The sequence below is a fragment of the Rhyacophila brunnea genome, unplaced genomic scaffold, assembly GCF_057557595.1.
Source record: "Rhyacophila brunnea isolate RB1 unplaced genomic scaffold, BYU_Rbru_1.0 scaffold_12, whole genome shotgun sequence".
Lineage (NCBI taxonomy): Eukaryota > Metazoa > Arthropoda > Insecta > Trichoptera > Rhyacophilidae > Rhyacophila > Rhyacophila brunnea.
Window position 1 is genome coordinate 36,901,658 of NW_028232774.1, and position 18,805 is coordinate 36,920,462.

The window sequence follows — 18,805 nt, forward strand, 5'->3', positions numbered from 1 at the left end:
CAAATGCCGCAAAATTGGCCTCTGTTGCAATCAGGTCCGCGTGGCCAATTGAGCCCGCGTGAGGACGAACCCTAGCAAACAGCTCCGCTCGTTCGGATTCCATGAACGGGTAATCCCAGAGGACGTGTTCAGCGTCTTGTTGGTCATGCCCGCAGGTACAACCCGGTCCATCTTAGATTAAGGGAAACCCATGAAGCTTGGCTGCGAAGTTGCCATGGCCGGTGAGGAACTGGCTGGTCCAGTGCGACGGTTGAAGTCTCCGCGTTTGGTGCCTGCAGAATACGTCTGAAAAAAAACGATAAGTGTGTTGCTCCTTGTGGGAAGCCGTCCACCTCGACTGCCATGCCGCAAATGCGGTCTTGTAGACTAGCTCGCTTACAGTTTTCCTGTAAGGTACGCCCTCGGATCTCGGTGACGGTGTCAGAGGGACACAGGCCAGTGTAGTGCTGATCCCCCTCAAGAGGAGGGTGATCGATCCTCTTATTTGGACGTGCAGATCGAGGGGTAGCACCCCCGCGATCACGTCAAGCGCGTCTGTGGAGGTAGTACCTACGGTAAGCTTTAGTAAGCGGGATCAGCGCCGTCCGCTGCCCTCTTAATACGCGACGTATGTTTGCTAATGAGTTAATTCGGGAATGCCAAATGCTGGAGGCGTAACCACACTGAATAGGTACCCTCAATTTTACCTCGAACACCATTTGAAAAACATAACTATAGAGCGTCACAATGCCTTTAACCTTAGTGATAGGTAGGGGGGCCGCCAAAGATTCTGGACTGGAGGCCCGCTTCAGAATCAGGTAGGGGGGCCACAGAAATCACTATATACTTTTATTCAAATATAATAATATGATGTTTTTACAATTTTATTTTTTACAACTTTTTAAGTTTATTTGTTTAATTTTTTATGCGCTTCGTGGCATAGGAAAAGTTGTTTTAAATGCTATTTGAATATTATTTTATTTAATAGGTAAGAAGTTTGGCAAGAGGTGAGTTCCGGCACCTTTGTTTTAAAAAAAAGCCCTGACTAAATGTATATTTCGTTAACATCGGCGATCATTTTTCGTGTTTTTTTAATCAAGGTTTTTCCAATAAGTATTTTATCTTGATCGGCCAGTTTCGTACTTCAAGATTATCTAATAGGTAGGTAAGTATATTTCTTAGGCGTTACCGAATTATGTACATAATAATATGTTCAGTAAAGATTACTACATTCTAGAATTTTGTGAAAAATTTATTGAATATATTATTTTATATTTTAACGTAAATGAGCATCTCCACTCCAGAACTACACAATACCCTAAATTAGGTCCAGGGGCTTCTGCATCATATTCTTGATAATGAGTGGCACAATTATTATTGTCATTAGGTTCAGTGTGCCCCAGTGCTATCAAAACACCAGTGCTTCACAAACTAAAGTCACAATAATTATATTAATTGTAATTAATGGAATCACGTCCATAAAAGTATGTATGCTATACTCATAATAATGTGTTAATCGCTAGACAAGTCACTTTTCAAGACAAGGCAATACCCACTGACTTTTTAATTTATTATTTTACATTAGAATATTTTATCATCAGCCCCCAGTAGTGGACAGAACACTCACCTTAAAAGCCATAGGTATTGGGCTCATATTATTTTCCAGTCTTTTTTGATTCCAGACTTTAGAACCCACTGGATTGTGGTAATAGCTAGAAAATATTATACAAGTCTTATTAAGATATACATCTGTTCCACACATGGACCTCAATATGCTACGTCTTACCATCAATAACGGTAATTTATTGTACCTATGTTTCGGACGTTTTTAGCTAATGAGTCGATTTCAATTATACAGGGTCCGTCCACACACGGGCCCAATTGGCCACGCCGACTTGATATTAACCAACTAAAGATTAAATTCATCACTATCAACTCCTAACTCTTCGGTTTCGGCAGAGTTTCAGTACACGGGCAGTGCTTTCTTTACGAACCGGAGCGCTCGACAATTTTCTGAAAATAAGTGTGTTGGATTTTCTATATATTATGGCATATTTAGCTCAGACGGTCAAAATATTTTTTCCAATTTTAAGCGATTACACGAACCGGAACGGCGCTCCGGTCACTAATTAAGGTAAATGACGGCAAAGCAAGTTAAAGATTTACAAGTTACAAGATTCTTTTTATATTTTAATAATAAAAATTCTTTCTTTAAGTACCAAGGTGCATGGTTGCGACATCTGTCCTATGCAGATTCGTTTCGTTCTGATACGTGTATAGTGTCATAGAATGCGGCCGTGCACAAATCACGGATGCATATACATGACGGATAGAGATGGAGTAACTCAAATCATAGCCCATATATATTATAGTCTCTGTGGTCCTCGAACCGTTGCTCGCGAGTAACCGGTAGCTAGAGACAGACAAGTTTAACGTGAGGCTCCGCTGCATAGCTGCCGCGTTGCTGGGGAGCCTCACGTTAAACTCGTTAGTCTTTAGCAACAGTGTTTTTAGTAGCTCGTAAACGATATGATTGACACAATATCTCAGTTAGCCATATTTATTTGTGATTATCTCAAAACTCGATTATTGGAATATGTGAGTTATTACTCTAGGTGACTCAAATATAGTACGTTTGTTCAAGTTGAACATGCCTGTTCTAGAAAGACAGCGGAGAACCAGGCAGAGTGAAGGAGTCCGCTCGATGTGTAAAAGATTCACCCCAGGCTGCAATGCTGGAGAAGAAGAAGTGAAAAAATAAAACAAACAGGAAACGTCTAGCAATTGAAATTTTATTTACATCTTTTAATTAAAACACGCTAAGCAATAATAGTTAATTATTTATCATAATATATACATCGAGGTATCTTTCAAAGACCAAAAATAATTTTTATAACAATATCCAAAGACAATCATTGTAATAATTATTCATCATTATAGTAATAATATAATATTCTGATATGTAACTTTTTTTGATAAATATATCAATAATGTTAATTTTATTATAATATCATATTAGATACAAATACATAGCAGAATAATAATACATAATATAATTTAACTGTGCATTTTCTTACTAAAAGCAATAAAGATATATACAATATAGAGGTGGACTTTAAAAACTAGAGTCCATGGTTTTCCAACATGGTAATACCTTCCCTCTGTATGCGGTAAAGGGATATGGGAGGCGTTTTTGAGGAGCAAGTGGGCGATAAGAAATATTAAAATGATAATACAGCGCCAGGCTCATCCTTCTCATTAGATAAGATACTTATTTTTAATTTTACTGATTTCATTACAAATTTTAATAATTAAAGTTGTTTTATTTCCAAACTAGTTTCTTGAAATTTAAAAATTACAATTTTATTATTAGTTGAGATAGATTTTCCCAGGGAGGTGAAAAAAATTATCTTTGAAAAGGGGGAGTGGAAGGAAGGGCTAGTATGTATACATTAAAATTATATCTTTTCACACTGTTTTTCTAGGTTGCTGCTATCTCATACTTTCCATTCAAATTTTCCCACCAGCTTATATATCTTGGTAATATAATATACTACAATATAATCTAATTAGATGAAATGAAGAAAATAATGCTTCAATACTGTGACTACAAAATTAGATTTGATTTAAATAAAAAGAATTTTAAATTATATGCATTTTTATCATATAGAAAAATCATTGATTTTTAAAATAAATATAAAATACATTAAAACTATGAAAAATTCAAAAATATTTTACTGTATAAGGGAAAATTTTAATGATAAACATAATCATAAAATAAGTGTTTATAATGTTTTTTAATTGTTAGTTTATTTTTAACTTTAAATGTTTTCAGATATATATTAATTAATTAAAACACATTAAAATGTAAATTATCAAGATATTGTCTCAAATTGGAAACTTCATATTTTTCCGCTGGGTTGCAGTTTTATCCAGTGTACCAACAAGATTAGTGAGTAGTTAATATCACCTCGGTTATCATGCACTGCAACTTGAATCCGCAGCGCCGCTAACACCGGTTGGGTGATAGGGTAAGTTAGTTGCGCAACTTCTTTTGTGCATGCGTATTTTAACAAATTATTTACGTATTCACGTTAATAATTAGATAGATGCAGAAGTATAAGAATTTATTTGAAACTAATACAGATTATAATTTTTTTTATAAAATGAGGGCGCATCCAGAGTGGGGGTAAGATTTCTTGATGGGCTGTGAGATTTCTTTTGACCTCATGGAAAAATATAATAAACCAGAATTGCAGTTTCTATGCAATCAATATAGAGAATATATTGTAAATAAGGCTTGGATTAGTTTATCTAGACATAATATAAGGTGTCAGAGATACAACACAAGGTACATTGAAAATAAACACACACCGATATACTCATTCAAAAAAAACATGCAAACACACTTAAAAAAATTTTTAATGCAAATATTAAATGCTATGTTTTATTCACAATATATTAATTATTTATATAACCTACAAATACGTATAATTTTTGGCGAATTTTGTGCATTGAATTATTATATATAATTTGTACCCCAAATATGAAAAAAAAACTTTACTACGTATTACTTAAAACGTATAAATCACTATAGGTAATCATAATAATTATAACATATATACTTAAAATTTCCACATAACATTAAATTTAATGAAACATTATTACATATTATTACAATTAGTAGGTAACTTATAAAAAAAAATATCTATGACGTGACTCCAATACACTCATGACAAATATTTGATAAAAACTATATTTATGTAAGTAACAGAAAAAAAGATTTTTAAATAATGTAATATTTCTATGAGACTTTTTTTTTATTTTGGGGACGAATTTCTTAAATTCTATTAACTAGATTAAATTTGTAATATTACCTATGTAGTATTTTTTTGGCCTCGTAAATGGTAAAATTTAATTTAATTTATAATACATTATTTTTATTACAATTGCATGCTTTCATATTTTTATTTTTGTGATAATAAAAATAGACTTTGGTATAATATATTATCATAATATACTATTAAAAAATAAAAATCCCAATATAATTAATATTATTAAAAAGGAACGTTCTTACAAAAAAAAATAATGAAATCTCACTTCACCACTTGTCAAAGTGCACCATCTGCATTCTGAGATGATATTCAGACTCAATGTTTAGATATTTAATTTTAGTTATAGTTGGATCATTCTGATCTGGAGATCTACCTCGTGCACGCCAGTTCAATTATAATAAATTAAGAACATTCTTCTTTTTAATAAATGAAATTAGCTATATAATTTTTTTTTTTTTTCAGAATAAGTATAGTATCTACTTGTACCTAGTAAGTATTAAGAAATTCAGTACCTATGGAATTATAGGAATGATAAAAATGAATAATGAAATTGAAGAGATAAAAGATTTTAGAAAATCTGTTTAATTATTTTATCTGAGATCATATTTTTTCTTACCGTTGTATCGTATTAGATACAACAATTTTTAGATTGTATTGAAGTACAATCGTTGCATTTCTTCTATTTGGCCACTATGATTTTGGCATCCTTTTTGGTACATTGTTGATAATTCACAATATTTTAATTTTTACTTACTATTGATATCTACCAAATAAATACTATATTAAAATTTCAAAATAATAGAAAATGATGACCTGAGAATGATTTTCAAATGTGTTTATATTATATGACATCTATTTCCACATACTGATATTTCCACAATTCAATATTTTTGGCAAACATATTTCTATTTCAAAATAAGGTAGGTTAAGATTAGGTCATTGGTTAGGTAGTGACGGTTTCTGTTCTTCATATAACAGTATGCCGATTTTTAGAAACTGAAGCCTCATATTGACACCTCCTCCTACCTCCTATCTTTAAAATCATTTAATAAAAGGCAATTGAGTCAAAATAGCCAGAAACGCAGCTCTGACCTTTTACGTTAAAGGTGTCAATATAATCAATCATTATAAGCTGTAAAAATTTTCACACAAAAAAAAATCACAAATTTTAAAATTAACAGTTAAAAACATAACCTTAAAATGACAACAATAAAATTATTAAAAATAATAATATGATAATAGTAACAAGAGAGTCGTGGAGATACTAAAATATTTGTTTTAAGTACATTTAAATACATTTGTTAAAGAACTTTTTTGTAAAATAACCGATCAAAAATTTGGCATACAATATTTCGTCACTGTTCTGGCAGAAGACACTAATTCGAAAAAATGACATATTGAGTTAGTTATACCAAAATGTTCCTTATTTCAAACTTTACCGTCTGGAAACCTTCTTAATAAATAAACAGTTTTTATTTTAAAGTCATCCTTTTTACGATTACTTAATAAACTCACATGATAGACCATTTCAAACATTTTAACAACTTCAAAGTCAAATTACTCAAAACTAGTATTCTCCAGTTAGTGTGTTCTGCCAGAACAGAGACGATTTTATCTATCAGCGCCCATTCATGAACTCTCTCTATCCCGAATTTTATGATAGAATACTGTCCAACGCTAAACACATCTCTTGAACGTGTCCACGATTATTTTAATCACATTCATTCTTCATTATCTCATAATCTATCTAGCATTAGTTTTGTTTGCCGGTACATCTTTTTCAATTTCAATTATGGGTGCGCTATCCTTTTTAGAAGCCATTGTACTTGAACTGACTTTGGTAAACAGTTTTTCTTTACTGGTGAAGTATTTCTTTGTAGAAATCATAGAGACGAGTGTCGAAGATGGAGCTATGAGATCTGAAGAGTTGGAATAGAGGGAAGCGTCATCGCTGAGCATGGCCGTCTTTTCACCGTCGTCCACTCCGATGTATGTTTCGTTTCCAATCTGCGAGTCTCGTGAGCACATCGGTATCGCATTTGACCATTTGCCATTTCTAAAACACATTAAATGAGGAGTGTCAATTACATAATGACGCTAACAAACTATGTGACGAGTTTTCATAGAAATGCAGTTAAAGGTTCAAATACATTATGATCACGTCACGGTACTGTCACATGCTAGCACGGCGACAAATTTAATCTATGGTTTCATCATTCCGCAGAATATGATGGAGAGTGCTAACTCTAATATATTAGTATTTTGAATTATTATTCATTATTCATGCTAATTTCAATTAATTTTAACAGTTTCTACGTGTGCGTACGTTAAAATGACTTGCAATATTACATCCATAGATAACATTTTGACCAGAACCCAACCAGCAGACCATAGATAATATTCTTATAGAAAATACATAGTGCCAACTAAAACGAAAAAACACGTGAGCTAAAAATGTGTAGGCATGTAGAAAATGATAAAAAATATTCATTGAGTCGTGTGGGTGTCGATGTAGCATAGTACGTGTGAGTTGTTCTGGTGATTTCGGTAGATTTTTTAAACTGTCAATGTTCAAATACCAAGAAAAATGATGTTACACACCTTTTTCTCGTAGCGGCAACTTACTTTGACAGCACATAATGTGATCATGATATATTTGAAACTTAATAGTCTTTGATCGCTATAGACTCACTCCATCAATTAGTCGATTGGTAATTATTTCAAAAGCCATCGACCAGCAACAATTATTGCAAATGCGTGCAAATTATTCATTCTGTTTTAGTAGGTGTTTGCATCGATCAATACAATATTGCTTTCTCCGAAACTATAGGTATTTACTAATTCTTTTTACAAAACGTAATTATTTGACAGCTGTTAGCTGTGTTTCAATATTTTTCTGCAAGTGTCGCCACCTGTGTACATCATCTACATGCGCAAACAGTTAGTTATTAGTTATCCAAATAACAGCTGACTAGTGATTAAGCCGACTTATTTCAATTATTATTACTATACATACACCCGTTAATGTTAATTCTGAACTATGGTTATAGTACTCCAACATAAACAAACGATTTATTTTTTTACCTGAGACATCTCAACATAGCAGCTCCTTTCAGTTTGAGTCCAGGCTCACATGTAAAGCTGATGGTTTCACCAATCTTGTAGTAGAACTTCACAGATGACATTCTACCAGAGATCGTGGTGCCAGGATATGAACACGCCTGGATACCTATAAATATCAACATCTATGATTACATCCATCACAAACCAGTTCATTATTTAAATATAGGTAGGTAACACTCATTGCGACCCTGACGAATTCGTTATATGGCAATTGATTTTTAATAATATTTTTTTTGTTCCGCACTTATTTTGATATGTGCCACATGCCAGGAACCATCATAATAAGTGGAATCACGCACGTATGACGACATTGTTTGAGAATAGTTATCGACAAATTTTAAAGAAGTGCAGACAGGCCAAGCAGGGTAAACTATCTAGATTCTTCTTTGGAACGCGGTACAAAAGGTATGTAATTTTATCAGTTTGGCAAAATGTTACATCAAAGGCACATGGTCTCAAAATAATGATATATAGAGAGGGCCTATTTTTCGCCAACATGAAGCCGTTTTTCTAATGTATAACGCACAGTAGAACAATGATTTTATTATTATCAACTATGAAACGTTATACCATCGAGTTGCTTCTCAGTACGACTACCAAATTTAAACACAACATAGTTAACCATATTATCGAGGGTATACTGACAGAACGCATTATTTCAGTTTTTGCTGTTTTTCTGTTTTAAATGCCAAAATGTATACAATTTTACGCTCTACGTCCTGGTAAAACGCACAAAGGCATAGGATATAATGGTGAGAAAATAGAAACATTATTAAATCATATTGTTATTTTTTTATTCTGATAGAAAGCATGATAATGACCTAATGCGTTATGCATATACAAAATACAGGACTTGTAACATGTCGTATATTGTGTTTGCCATAAAGGTTAGTCTTTATAATGTAGAAAAAATGTTTTTAAATCATTAAAAAATCTACGTGGGAGAACGCTTTGAAAAAAAAATAAGAATCCTTTTTGCGATTATCTCAGAACTTGTTTTAATGAGGTAATGCTTTCTGTCAGTATACCCTCGTTATGTTCTATTAAAATAACTAAAAATAATTACCACTAACTTTATATTTAACACAAAAACAATAAATTTTAGCAACACATGCTCGCAGTTTTTAAATGCGTGTAATCAGCCAAATCAATTTTTTCCAGTAACGTTTTCAAATTTTTTAAATTCGGCCGTAGCAATTCTATCTTACTCTAACGCATAGAGCGGAGATATAAGCGTGCCGAATGCTTACTCACTCACACTTATGGTTCGTTTTTGTTCAGGCCTTACACATGGTGCATTTTTTATGTTCTTATTTTTAAATCCCCTATTGATGGTAAAATTACGTTTATCGTGATCGTGTCCAAAACATATCACCCGCTATCAACAAGGTTTACCTGTATAGATACAATATAATTCAGCTCATTACAAATGGAAGGCATTAAAATAGTTATCTTACATTTTGGTGTTTCTCCACTCCACCTGGCATTGTCTTGACATGCCACTATAGGCTGTCCCTGCATCATGTGAGCGGGGTTGCAATTGAACTGGACAACATCTCCCGCTCTGAAAGGGGCTCGCCCTAGTAGATAGCCATTCAACGGGGCCTGAGGAGCAGGACACGATACCTCTGCGATAGCATAACAAAAAAATAACTGTTAACAAAGTACAATATTATCTGCATTATAGGGTTACATGTAAATTGTACGTAAAACATTTCACCGTAGCACAGTTCACCGTGAGCTTTCTTATCGGAAAGAGATGACCGTATACTATACGGTCTCCAATTTTATTAGATTTAACATTAATTCGAAGTTCTGTGAAACACGAAGCGCTAGATGCATTGCTATTTTTAAAAAATAAATGAACATATCGAATAAAATATAATATTGTGTGTATACTAAGTTTGATTTATTTTGATGTTTATTTTTTACAGCATAATGTAGATGCACTATTATAATATACCCACTATGATTTCACCATTTATTATTTTTATAGTATACCTATGTGAGTGTATGTCTAACAATCCCTTGTATTTGTGATTTGACATTTTTATGAACTTATTTGTATTTTTTATTCAATATGTCACTTATAATCTATGTTCAATCTTGTATTCTAATATTTTAAAATACATTCAAATTTTACCTATTTTATTCATGCATTTTATAATTTTACAACGTTTTTCTTAGCTCGTATTCTTATTTGTCCGGTGGTTCTTTGTCCAGTACAAATCTTGCAATCGATTTTTAACTAACTTCCCGACTAGCTATACATTTGAAACTTTTAGAATATATCAGAACACGATGCCAATGCATTTTTTAAATACTTTTAGCCATCTTTAAGTAGAATTGAATTCATTTTCAGTTAATTCTGTTTTGTATGAAAAGTTATTTCGACACCATTATTGGTTGTTAGGGGTCTGGGGTCCTAGCAACTAAATTATTAATATATACGTGCGTTACTATGGAAATCAATATAACATGTCAAGTACAAATTTTTTGACCTAATGCGGCCGTATATTTCCGATACAACATTTCACGGTGAAGTTGACGGTTTCACGGCGAGCTGCATACGTATTTTACGGACAGATAGAAATTAAAACATTTACCAACCTATACATGTAGGGAATGGATGTGCCCAGTCACCGCTGGGAAGACATAAAGTTTCTGCAGATCCTCGAAGCCCCCATCCCGGAGCACAACTGAAGGCGGCTCGACCGCCGACCCCTCGAGATACCACCGAGACTCGCAGCTTACTAGTAGGACCTACCCCTACTGTTACTTCACCACACTCGACACCTGCAAGTTTTACAACGTTAGTAAAATTTATGATGATGGTAACACTTAATGACTCTTTACTTAAATGGTGACACCTTAAGATTTGGTACTTTACCGTAAATGTCAGAAACAAACTCATCATGATTTTAATGTGGAGTGGTACGTATTTGATAACAGAAACTTCGTTTACGGTTGGAACCAAACATGTTTATTTAGATGCTAATTTGACGGCGTTTCAAGATGGTACTTAGATGGTAATTAGAATGGTACATTCTTAAATCTTGTGAATTATTTGTTGAATTAAAGAAATAGTTATTTTAAAATGTATTCTTAATTCAACCAAAAGAAATAAATATGACTGAAAAAGTGTACGGTGATAACATTACAAAAGATGCCAACCAGCTGCTAAAAATCAGGAACTGGAAAAGACGTGCGGAGGACCGTTCCGGCTGGAGGACGGCGGTGGAGGAGGCCAGGGCTCGACTTAAGCTGTAGCACCATCGAAGAAGAAGGAGAAGAAAAAGTGTACACCATTTTTGTCAGATCGCCCATAACATACCTGAACTAGTGTGGTTTGGCTTAAACAGGGTTTAGTTGAATTTGAAAAACTAACCAGTACCATCTGCAAATTGAATTATTATTTCAATGAAAACAAAATAATAAGAATGACAAAGTTTAGTGTGCACTATTTATGTCGATTCTTAACAGCCTACCTCCACCCCTCGCCACTGATATTTATATATATACACATAATCCATTGTTAACTCTAAATACCTAAATTATCGACTTACCAACTTTTGGTAGCAATACCCACGATATTATCCATTGTTAGGAATAAAATGGTTATAACATTTCATACAATGTTTGAACTTGGTTTCATGTATAAATAGGTCCCTATGTGGTGATTGCTCATAACTTTAATCCTCAGCACCTCATTCTTCTTGTAATATATTGAGTTACAATAGGCCACAATAAAATGAATTAACTTACTCTCACAAAGAGGCAATGGTGCACTCCAGTTTCCGCTGGGAAGACAAGCCAGCTGAGCAGCACCGATTAGTGAGTTTCCATTGGCGCACGAGAACATCACTTCGGCCCCCATCTTCGTTGACTGACTGCTCGAGATTAGACCACGCCGCAATGGCAATGGTGGACAGTGAACAGCTGAAAAATATGATAGCCGAATACGTTGAAGAAAAACATAAACCGATGAGTCCACATAATATTATGAAGCCCTTAAACTTAAATTTAGTTACCTCCAATTTTTTTTTATATTCTTCAAGATTGTGATTTTTTAAGTACCTACTTAGGTATTTTTATATCGTATGTAAGTTCATTAACAATCAAACCCAGGCGGCTCTCGTAGTGCTGTACGTAAGGCGCTAGCCTTCCACCCAAGAGTTCTGGGTTCGATTCCCGTTGAGGATACAATATTTATATGTTTTTCATAAAGCCTTGGTGTTTGTGATTGTTCAAAATTACTAACAACCACCTTGTACAAAAAAGCAAGGACATGGTTATTATTAATTCTAAAAAAAAAAACAATCAAATCCATTTCCATTGGTGGTAAAATCGGTTGTCACCATTTTTTAAAATTTTTTGACCAACAAGTCGAAAATTTTTTTAGTACTTACCTACCTAATTAATTAATGAATATTGTATACCTTTATATAGCATAACTTTTGGATAAAATGGATTATTATATAAGATCTAGTAAATAATCAAAGTCACCTTCCACTGAGATTTCAACTTGGTGGCTCTGTCTGGCAGGTGTCATGCAGGTAAATATCCCCGAATCATCGTGAGTAGCGTGAAACACGCTTATCCGGTACTCAAGCTGGCTGTCGCGGCCAGGATCACTGGACCAGCCCTCAGGATATTTCCTAAAACAATAATAACAATTTGTATTATTGGATAATATGGATTTAACAAATTGATAGAAAATACGTATTATTGCCAACTGTACTTGGGTAAAAAAATACTATGTATATGTTTTGTATATATACATAGTATTAATACTAGAGGTTGGCAATTTTTGAAAGAGACATTGTTATTTATTTAAATTAATAAAGAAGTATTTGTTTGGGCCAATTATGGTAGCGCAATCCCAGACCTAATTCCCAACCTACCCACACAAAGATTGTAGTGCGTCCAGGCATGGTATAAGTATAAACAATCCAGTTACCCCAAACGATAAATACGGTTAGACATGCATAACAGAAAAAAATTGTTTGCGAAGTATTGGTTCGCAGTGAACAAACTACGGAGTGACTCACAATAAACAGTATTGCGTGAGAGTGATAATTTAAGTGTGAGTAGAAGACGACCTAGACCACGGAGTCAGTTTCAGCGTCACAAAAGGTCAATGCCTGGCATCTTGATAACACCCCTCACCCTGTCTAATACAGTCCACAAAAAAGCGCAGCCAGTATTTGTTGTGTTGTAGGTAACAAATAATAAATTTATGTACAAAATTTGATGTTCACAATTATTATATTATTAATATTTAAAAAAAACCCACGCAATTTGAGTTCTATGAAAATCTGGTGTAAGCATTTACCTAATAATTTATCATTTTTAGCAGAAAATTTTAGTTATTTGCTGTGTCAAAAAACACTAGATTTAACAACACATGCCAGGTTCGACAAATAAAAATGCTAGATCTGGCAAAAACACATGAAGAACGCTGACAATTCTTAATCTTACTTCTTCGTTTGCTTTCCCCGTCAGTGTAAACAATATTCATTCAAAATTCTGGTAAATGTGCCACAGATGATGTCATGAGATTTTATAACTTTCCTTTTAGACCAAACCAAACTTAACCTAACCTAACCTAATCCAACCTACCCATTACCTAATATAATCTTAGTTTGTGATAATGATGCATCAAAATGTATGAAAATTGGATCGAAAAGCCTATGCGCCGACAGAATATGCTCATTATAACGTCTGCGGCACAATTACCAAAATTCTTTTTAACCCACAATATAGCATTCTTACTATGGTCTCTGGGTTGGAACAAATAAAGTGAACATTGTGGATGTAATAAAGTTGCAACATTGTTATGAACACCTCACCTATATTCATGGCTGACGTTCCACTTGGGGTTCCCAAACCGCCTCATCCAGAGGCACTCCATGTGCAGGATGGTCCCCGGGTAAACAATTAGACGGCCATCGTTGCTTTGTGCTATTGGACCGAGCTGATGGCGGAAGAGAATCGTCGGCGGTTTTTCCACTATAATATTTGAATCAGAATCAAAACAATGCAATGAAGACTTCATATTCAATGAGTAAAATCTTAGAATTTAATGTGAATACTTACTTGCGTAATCACACTCTTGATTTAGTCCAAAGCAGGAAGGTTTGGTACCATCCCAATCGCCTCCCAGACATTGCCTTTTATTTGGGCCAACCATTGAATACTTTCCAATGTCAACACACCTGCAATAAATAATCGCGCATTAAGTACTTCATAACTATTTATAAAATCACTTGATATTCACCACATGTCAGTGGCGAAGGGTGGAGGTAGGCTGTTAAGATCCGCCATAAATAATGCACAATAAGCTTTGTTAGTCATACGTATTTGTTTTTATTGAACTAAGACCGCAATTTAGAGATGGTGTTCGTTAGTTTTTAAAAATCAATTAAACCCTACCTAAGCGAAACCATAATAGTTTTGGTCTATTTTGGGGGATAGGACAAAATTTTGCACTCATTTTTATTCATACTTATTTGTTTTCGTTGGATTAAAAATACATATGACACATATTGTTGGTCCATTTTCTTGATTCATTAGGCCTTGCCTAACTATAATAAATAAAAAATACGTATAAAATATTCAAAATTATGTAGGTATGATATTTTAATTGCATAATTTTAAATATTTTAAAGAGACGAGTCTTTTTTGACTATTATCTATTATGGCTTGGTTTTCTCAGTGTTTAATTGAAGTTTAAAAACTAACCGACACCATCTGTAAATTGTAGTGTTGCTGAAAACAAATATGTATGTTTGAAAAAGTTTAATGTGCACTATTTATGGCAGATCTTAACAGCCTACTCCCACCCTTCGCCACTGCCACATATAGATATAGTTTCTACGTCATGTGTTTCGTTTACATGGTAAGCTTTATCAAGTACTAAAGCTCTCGATGTGATAATAAGTTTTTCCATGACCATTTGGTATTGGATGGACTAATCGTATCTTTCACATTTTTGTGCCGAGATCATAAATTTGTCCGAAGATAAAAATAACAATGACATATCTTTCTATATTCACGTGATTCAATGAGAACTGTTTGAAGAAGTACCAGAGCGCGTTCCGACCCACTGCACCATTTTTCACCACGTTAAAAATCACACCCCCTCTACTCAATCATGTTTTGGAATTTTATGAACAACCCCTTTCCTATATTCTTCACAAAATCAGCAAAACATGTGTCATAGAAATAATATCTAAGTGTAGTGAATAGTAAGTGAAATTACATAAATTGAAGTGATTAAGTACTTCTTATCAACTTATTTATCTAAATTAAGATCACTGATAATAAGCGCACAATGTGCCTGAATATGCCGAAAGGCAAAACCCGGGTCGCAAAAAAATTACTCAAATGGAATAGTACAAAACTTAAAACCATTAGATGATAAGTACATTCATACATGTGCACACATGCAATATAAAATTTGAGGTAAAATTGCATTACTAGTAATATTTACCTTGATACCAAAATTGCGCTGGCTGGAAACTCTACGACTTCTTCCTTAATCTCCAAGTCATTGTAGAAAGAGACAACATTCGGTTCATTGTTTCTAAAGACGCATGTCCCGTTTCCCATTAGACTAGAGGGTGCCAGATCTTCTTCCTCTGGATAGAAAATAATTATGATAAGTAAAAAATATACTTTCTGTTATTATATGGTTGACCGAATGAAATTAAGTGAATGATTTCCTGTAATGTCAAGTGAAACCAATTTTATTTTTAATTTCTTGCTCATCGGATTTATCGTTCATGATCCTTTGACAAAGGCTACTTTAAAAAAATACAAAAGTAGAGTTTAATAGGTATTTTAGTCATATTATAGTTACATATTATGGAATTACAAAGCAAGTTTCTGAAAAATTACCTTCAACATAACATAACTGATGGGAAAAAAATATGAATTGACAAAGATTATAATTTATTAAATTTTTTTTTATTCAGAACTGAAATCCTATTTCAAAAAAATATTTTTTCGATTGCAATCTATAGGCCCACCATCATAAGTTGGCATTATGGCAAAATTACAAACAAGCTACCCCCTCCAAATTCACGACACGCGGTTTCCACTTTTAAAAATGTCAATGTCCACAATTTATGTCAATTCTGTGGGTAAAATGTTATCATGGTATAAATTTTTCCCCGTATTCTGGAAAGTACAGTTGAGTATATTTGGTCGCTCGTCAAGAGAAGTACTGTAAAATGGCTGAATTAGTAACACTAACTGATGACGCTTTTAAAACCATAGCACTAGAAGAATGGAAGAAACAATATCAGCATATAATCCACCTGGAAGAAGATTATGTGAAAGACGTTCCATGTATTGACACTATTTTTGATGAATTTTAATTATAATACGATCCAGTGGCGAAGAGTCACTTTTGGAAAGAGGTAGGCACAAAAAAATTATATATATATGTTAGTCTATGACTGAATTAACTGATAAATAAAAATCACGACATAAAACTATTGACATTTACCTATAGAAATATTTTGTTTTAATTATTGCATTATTAATTATTATTCACTAAATATATGCGGAGATAGGCTTTGCCTTATAAGCTTATAGATTCGTATGAACAAAACCAGACTATTTTCATACCTTAATACAAAAAGCACGCCAAAATCATCTTGAGTGAATCGATATTTCAATACTCGCTGGGGCGCTGCTTTGTCGCTTACAATACAATACAAAGGATTTTTCTATAGATAAAAATGTATTACCACATGAAACACTCTTTCCGATCCAATTTCCGCGTTCGCAAATAATCTTCCAGGTGGAACGTTCGCCCATTATGGAAGCGATGCATCGAAAGGTGACCTCGGTGCCGTGTGGATAGCTTCCCGACGTGTTCATCGGCGCTCCGTCTCGGTAAATCAGAGTGCCCTGGACCCTACCGAAGAAATGTTTACAAATTAGTTTCGATTGAATTTTATCGTTCGGAATTCAACTATTTTGTGATTGTGTTTATGATTTTTAAACATTCAAAAATATGAAGAGATAAGGAATAAAAGTTTGCCGACTAAATTTAATAATTGTTCCCCTAATTCATGACTACTAGTATTTTTTTTTATTTTATAATAAAATATAGGAGATCTAATAACTATTGTCATAAACAAATTTAGATGACAGGCATACATCGTCGCCGTAGAGCACAAAAACACCAACCAACAAATCAAAACATACTCAGTGAAGATAGGTGTTTTGTAATAATATATTGTACGAATAATGCACTAATATACTATACAGTAGATATCAGTGGCGAAGGGTGGAGGTAGGCTGTTAAGATCCGACATAAATAGTGCCCACTAAATTTTGTCAAACTTATCTGTTTTCATTGAACTAAGACTACAATGTCCAAGTGGTGTTTCTCAGTTTTTAAAATTCAATTAAACCCTGCTTAATCCTAGTCATGGTAGAAGGTAGATAATAGTAAAAAAATATTCATTTGCATATCTATAAAATATCTAAAATTATGCCATTAAACCATACATAATGTTAGATATTATTTTATAGATAGAAGAATATTTTTTTCGATTATGGTTTGGTTTAGGCAGGGCTAAATGAATTTCGAAAAACTAACTAACGCCATCTGTAATAAGTATTCTTAATCCAATGAAAATAAAATAAGTATGATTGGAAAAGTGTGCACTATTTTTATCGAATAGCCCAATACAATACCTTAATTATTATGGTTTGTTTTAGGCAGGGTTTAATTAATTTTAAAAACTAACCAATACCATCTGTAAATTGTGGTCTTAGTTCAATAAAAACAAATACGTATGACCAACAAAGTTGTGCACCATTTATGGCGGATCTTAACAGCCTACCTCCACCCTTCGCTACTGCTACTTACACATTGTAGTCTTAGTTTAAATTAGTACAAATAAGTATGTCTGACAAAGTATGGTAGCCACCATTTATGACGGATCTAAACAGACTACCTCCACCCTTCGCCACTGGTAGATAAACAGCTGTCCAAATTGAGAACCTAGAGACCCACCAGTGTTGATCACTTAGAAGAAGAAGCGCACCGGCAGAAAGGGTACATTCTTTTCCAGCATTGCATTTCCCTCCCGTGTCCAAAACAGCTGTTCTCCCCGTGAGCACTTTTATCCCACTGTATTTCCGGTGAAAGACATTTTTTGTAAAAACCCTAATGCAATATGTCCTAATTTTTGATTTTAATACAATCTTCACTATGTGGCCATGCTCCGCATAGGATCAAACATAGTAATTTATTTCTTTTTTCATGTCTTAATGCAGTGATGGTAAACCTGTGGCATGCATGAAAATTCTGTTAGCACGCGAAAGAATTGTATATGTGTGAATAATACGTGACACCTGTTAAAAGAGAAATTTTTGGTAGTTAAAAAAAGCTATTTATAAGCTAGAGTAAAAAGGGTCTGATAATATAATATTTGGAAGAAAAGCTTAAAAAGCCTTAAATTTTGAATCAGGACACTGCTCAGACCAAAAGAGGGTAATGGAGTTCATTATTTAAATTTCTGCCAATATTACCCGTTGATATGCTACACATTATAACTAATATTCTTTTAGGTTTTTAGCATGTAAGCATTAAAATGTTTGTAAACATTGTCCTAATGCATAATATGCCAATGTATTTTTTTTTTGTTTTAAATCGCTTCAGTTTTAAATAATATTCAAGATATACAGTTGGTGAATTTTAAAACTGATTGAAGGTATTAAAATAATATTATGGGGTTTGTGCTCTACAACGATGACATATTATTATCTGACACTATGATCTGATATCAGTGACATCTATTTTTTTTTAATGGAAACTATGATGATGATAGTGTAGTCTTTTA

The 18,805-nt window shown here is 33.5% G+C and overlaps 1 protein-coding gene and 1 long non-coding RNA gene across 2 annotated transcripts in view; one reads left to right on the top strand and one right to left on the bottom strand.

Annotated features, from left to right (window-relative positions):
• Nucleotides 1-5,279: 5,279 nt before the first annotated feature.
• The window catches only part of Hasp (Hig-anchoring scaffold protein), a 93,482-nt gene continuing 79,956 nt past the window's right edge, over nucleotides 5,280-18,805 (bottom strand). Inside the window, exons 22-31 of the mRNA XM_085961247.1 lie at nucleotides 16,697-16,866; nucleotides 15,433-15,580; nucleotides 14,037-14,155; nucleotides 13,790-13,949; nucleotides 12,444-12,595; nucleotides 11,703-11,876; nucleotides 10,548-10,733; nucleotides 9,395-9,565; nucleotides 7,899-8,043; nucleotides 5,280-6,870 (exon numbers count right to left, since the gene is read on the bottom strand). Coding sequence (XP_085817373.1) covers nucleotides 6,558-6,870; nucleotides 7,899-8,043; nucleotides 9,395-9,565; nucleotides 10,548-10,733; nucleotides 11,703-11,876; nucleotides 12,444-12,595; nucleotides 13,790-13,949; nucleotides 14,037-14,155; nucleotides 15,433-15,580; nucleotides 16,697-16,866 — 1,738 coding nt within the window. The 3' untranslated portion in view covers nucleotides 5,280-6,557. The remainder of the gene's footprint in view (nucleotides 6,871-7,898; nucleotides 8,044-9,394; nucleotides 9,566-10,547; nucleotides 10,734-11,702; nucleotides 11,877-12,443; nucleotides 12,596-13,789; nucleotides 13,950-14,036; nucleotides 14,156-15,432; nucleotides 15,581-16,696; nucleotides 16,867-18,805) is intronic.
• LOC147078123 (uncharacterized) lies at nucleotides 7,967-10,087 on the top strand. The gene is made up of 3 exons (XR_015072278.1): nucleotides 7,967-8,103; nucleotides 8,208-8,553; nucleotides 8,961-10,087. It is a non-coding gene; the product is annotated as an uncharacterized LOC147078123 (long non-coding RNA).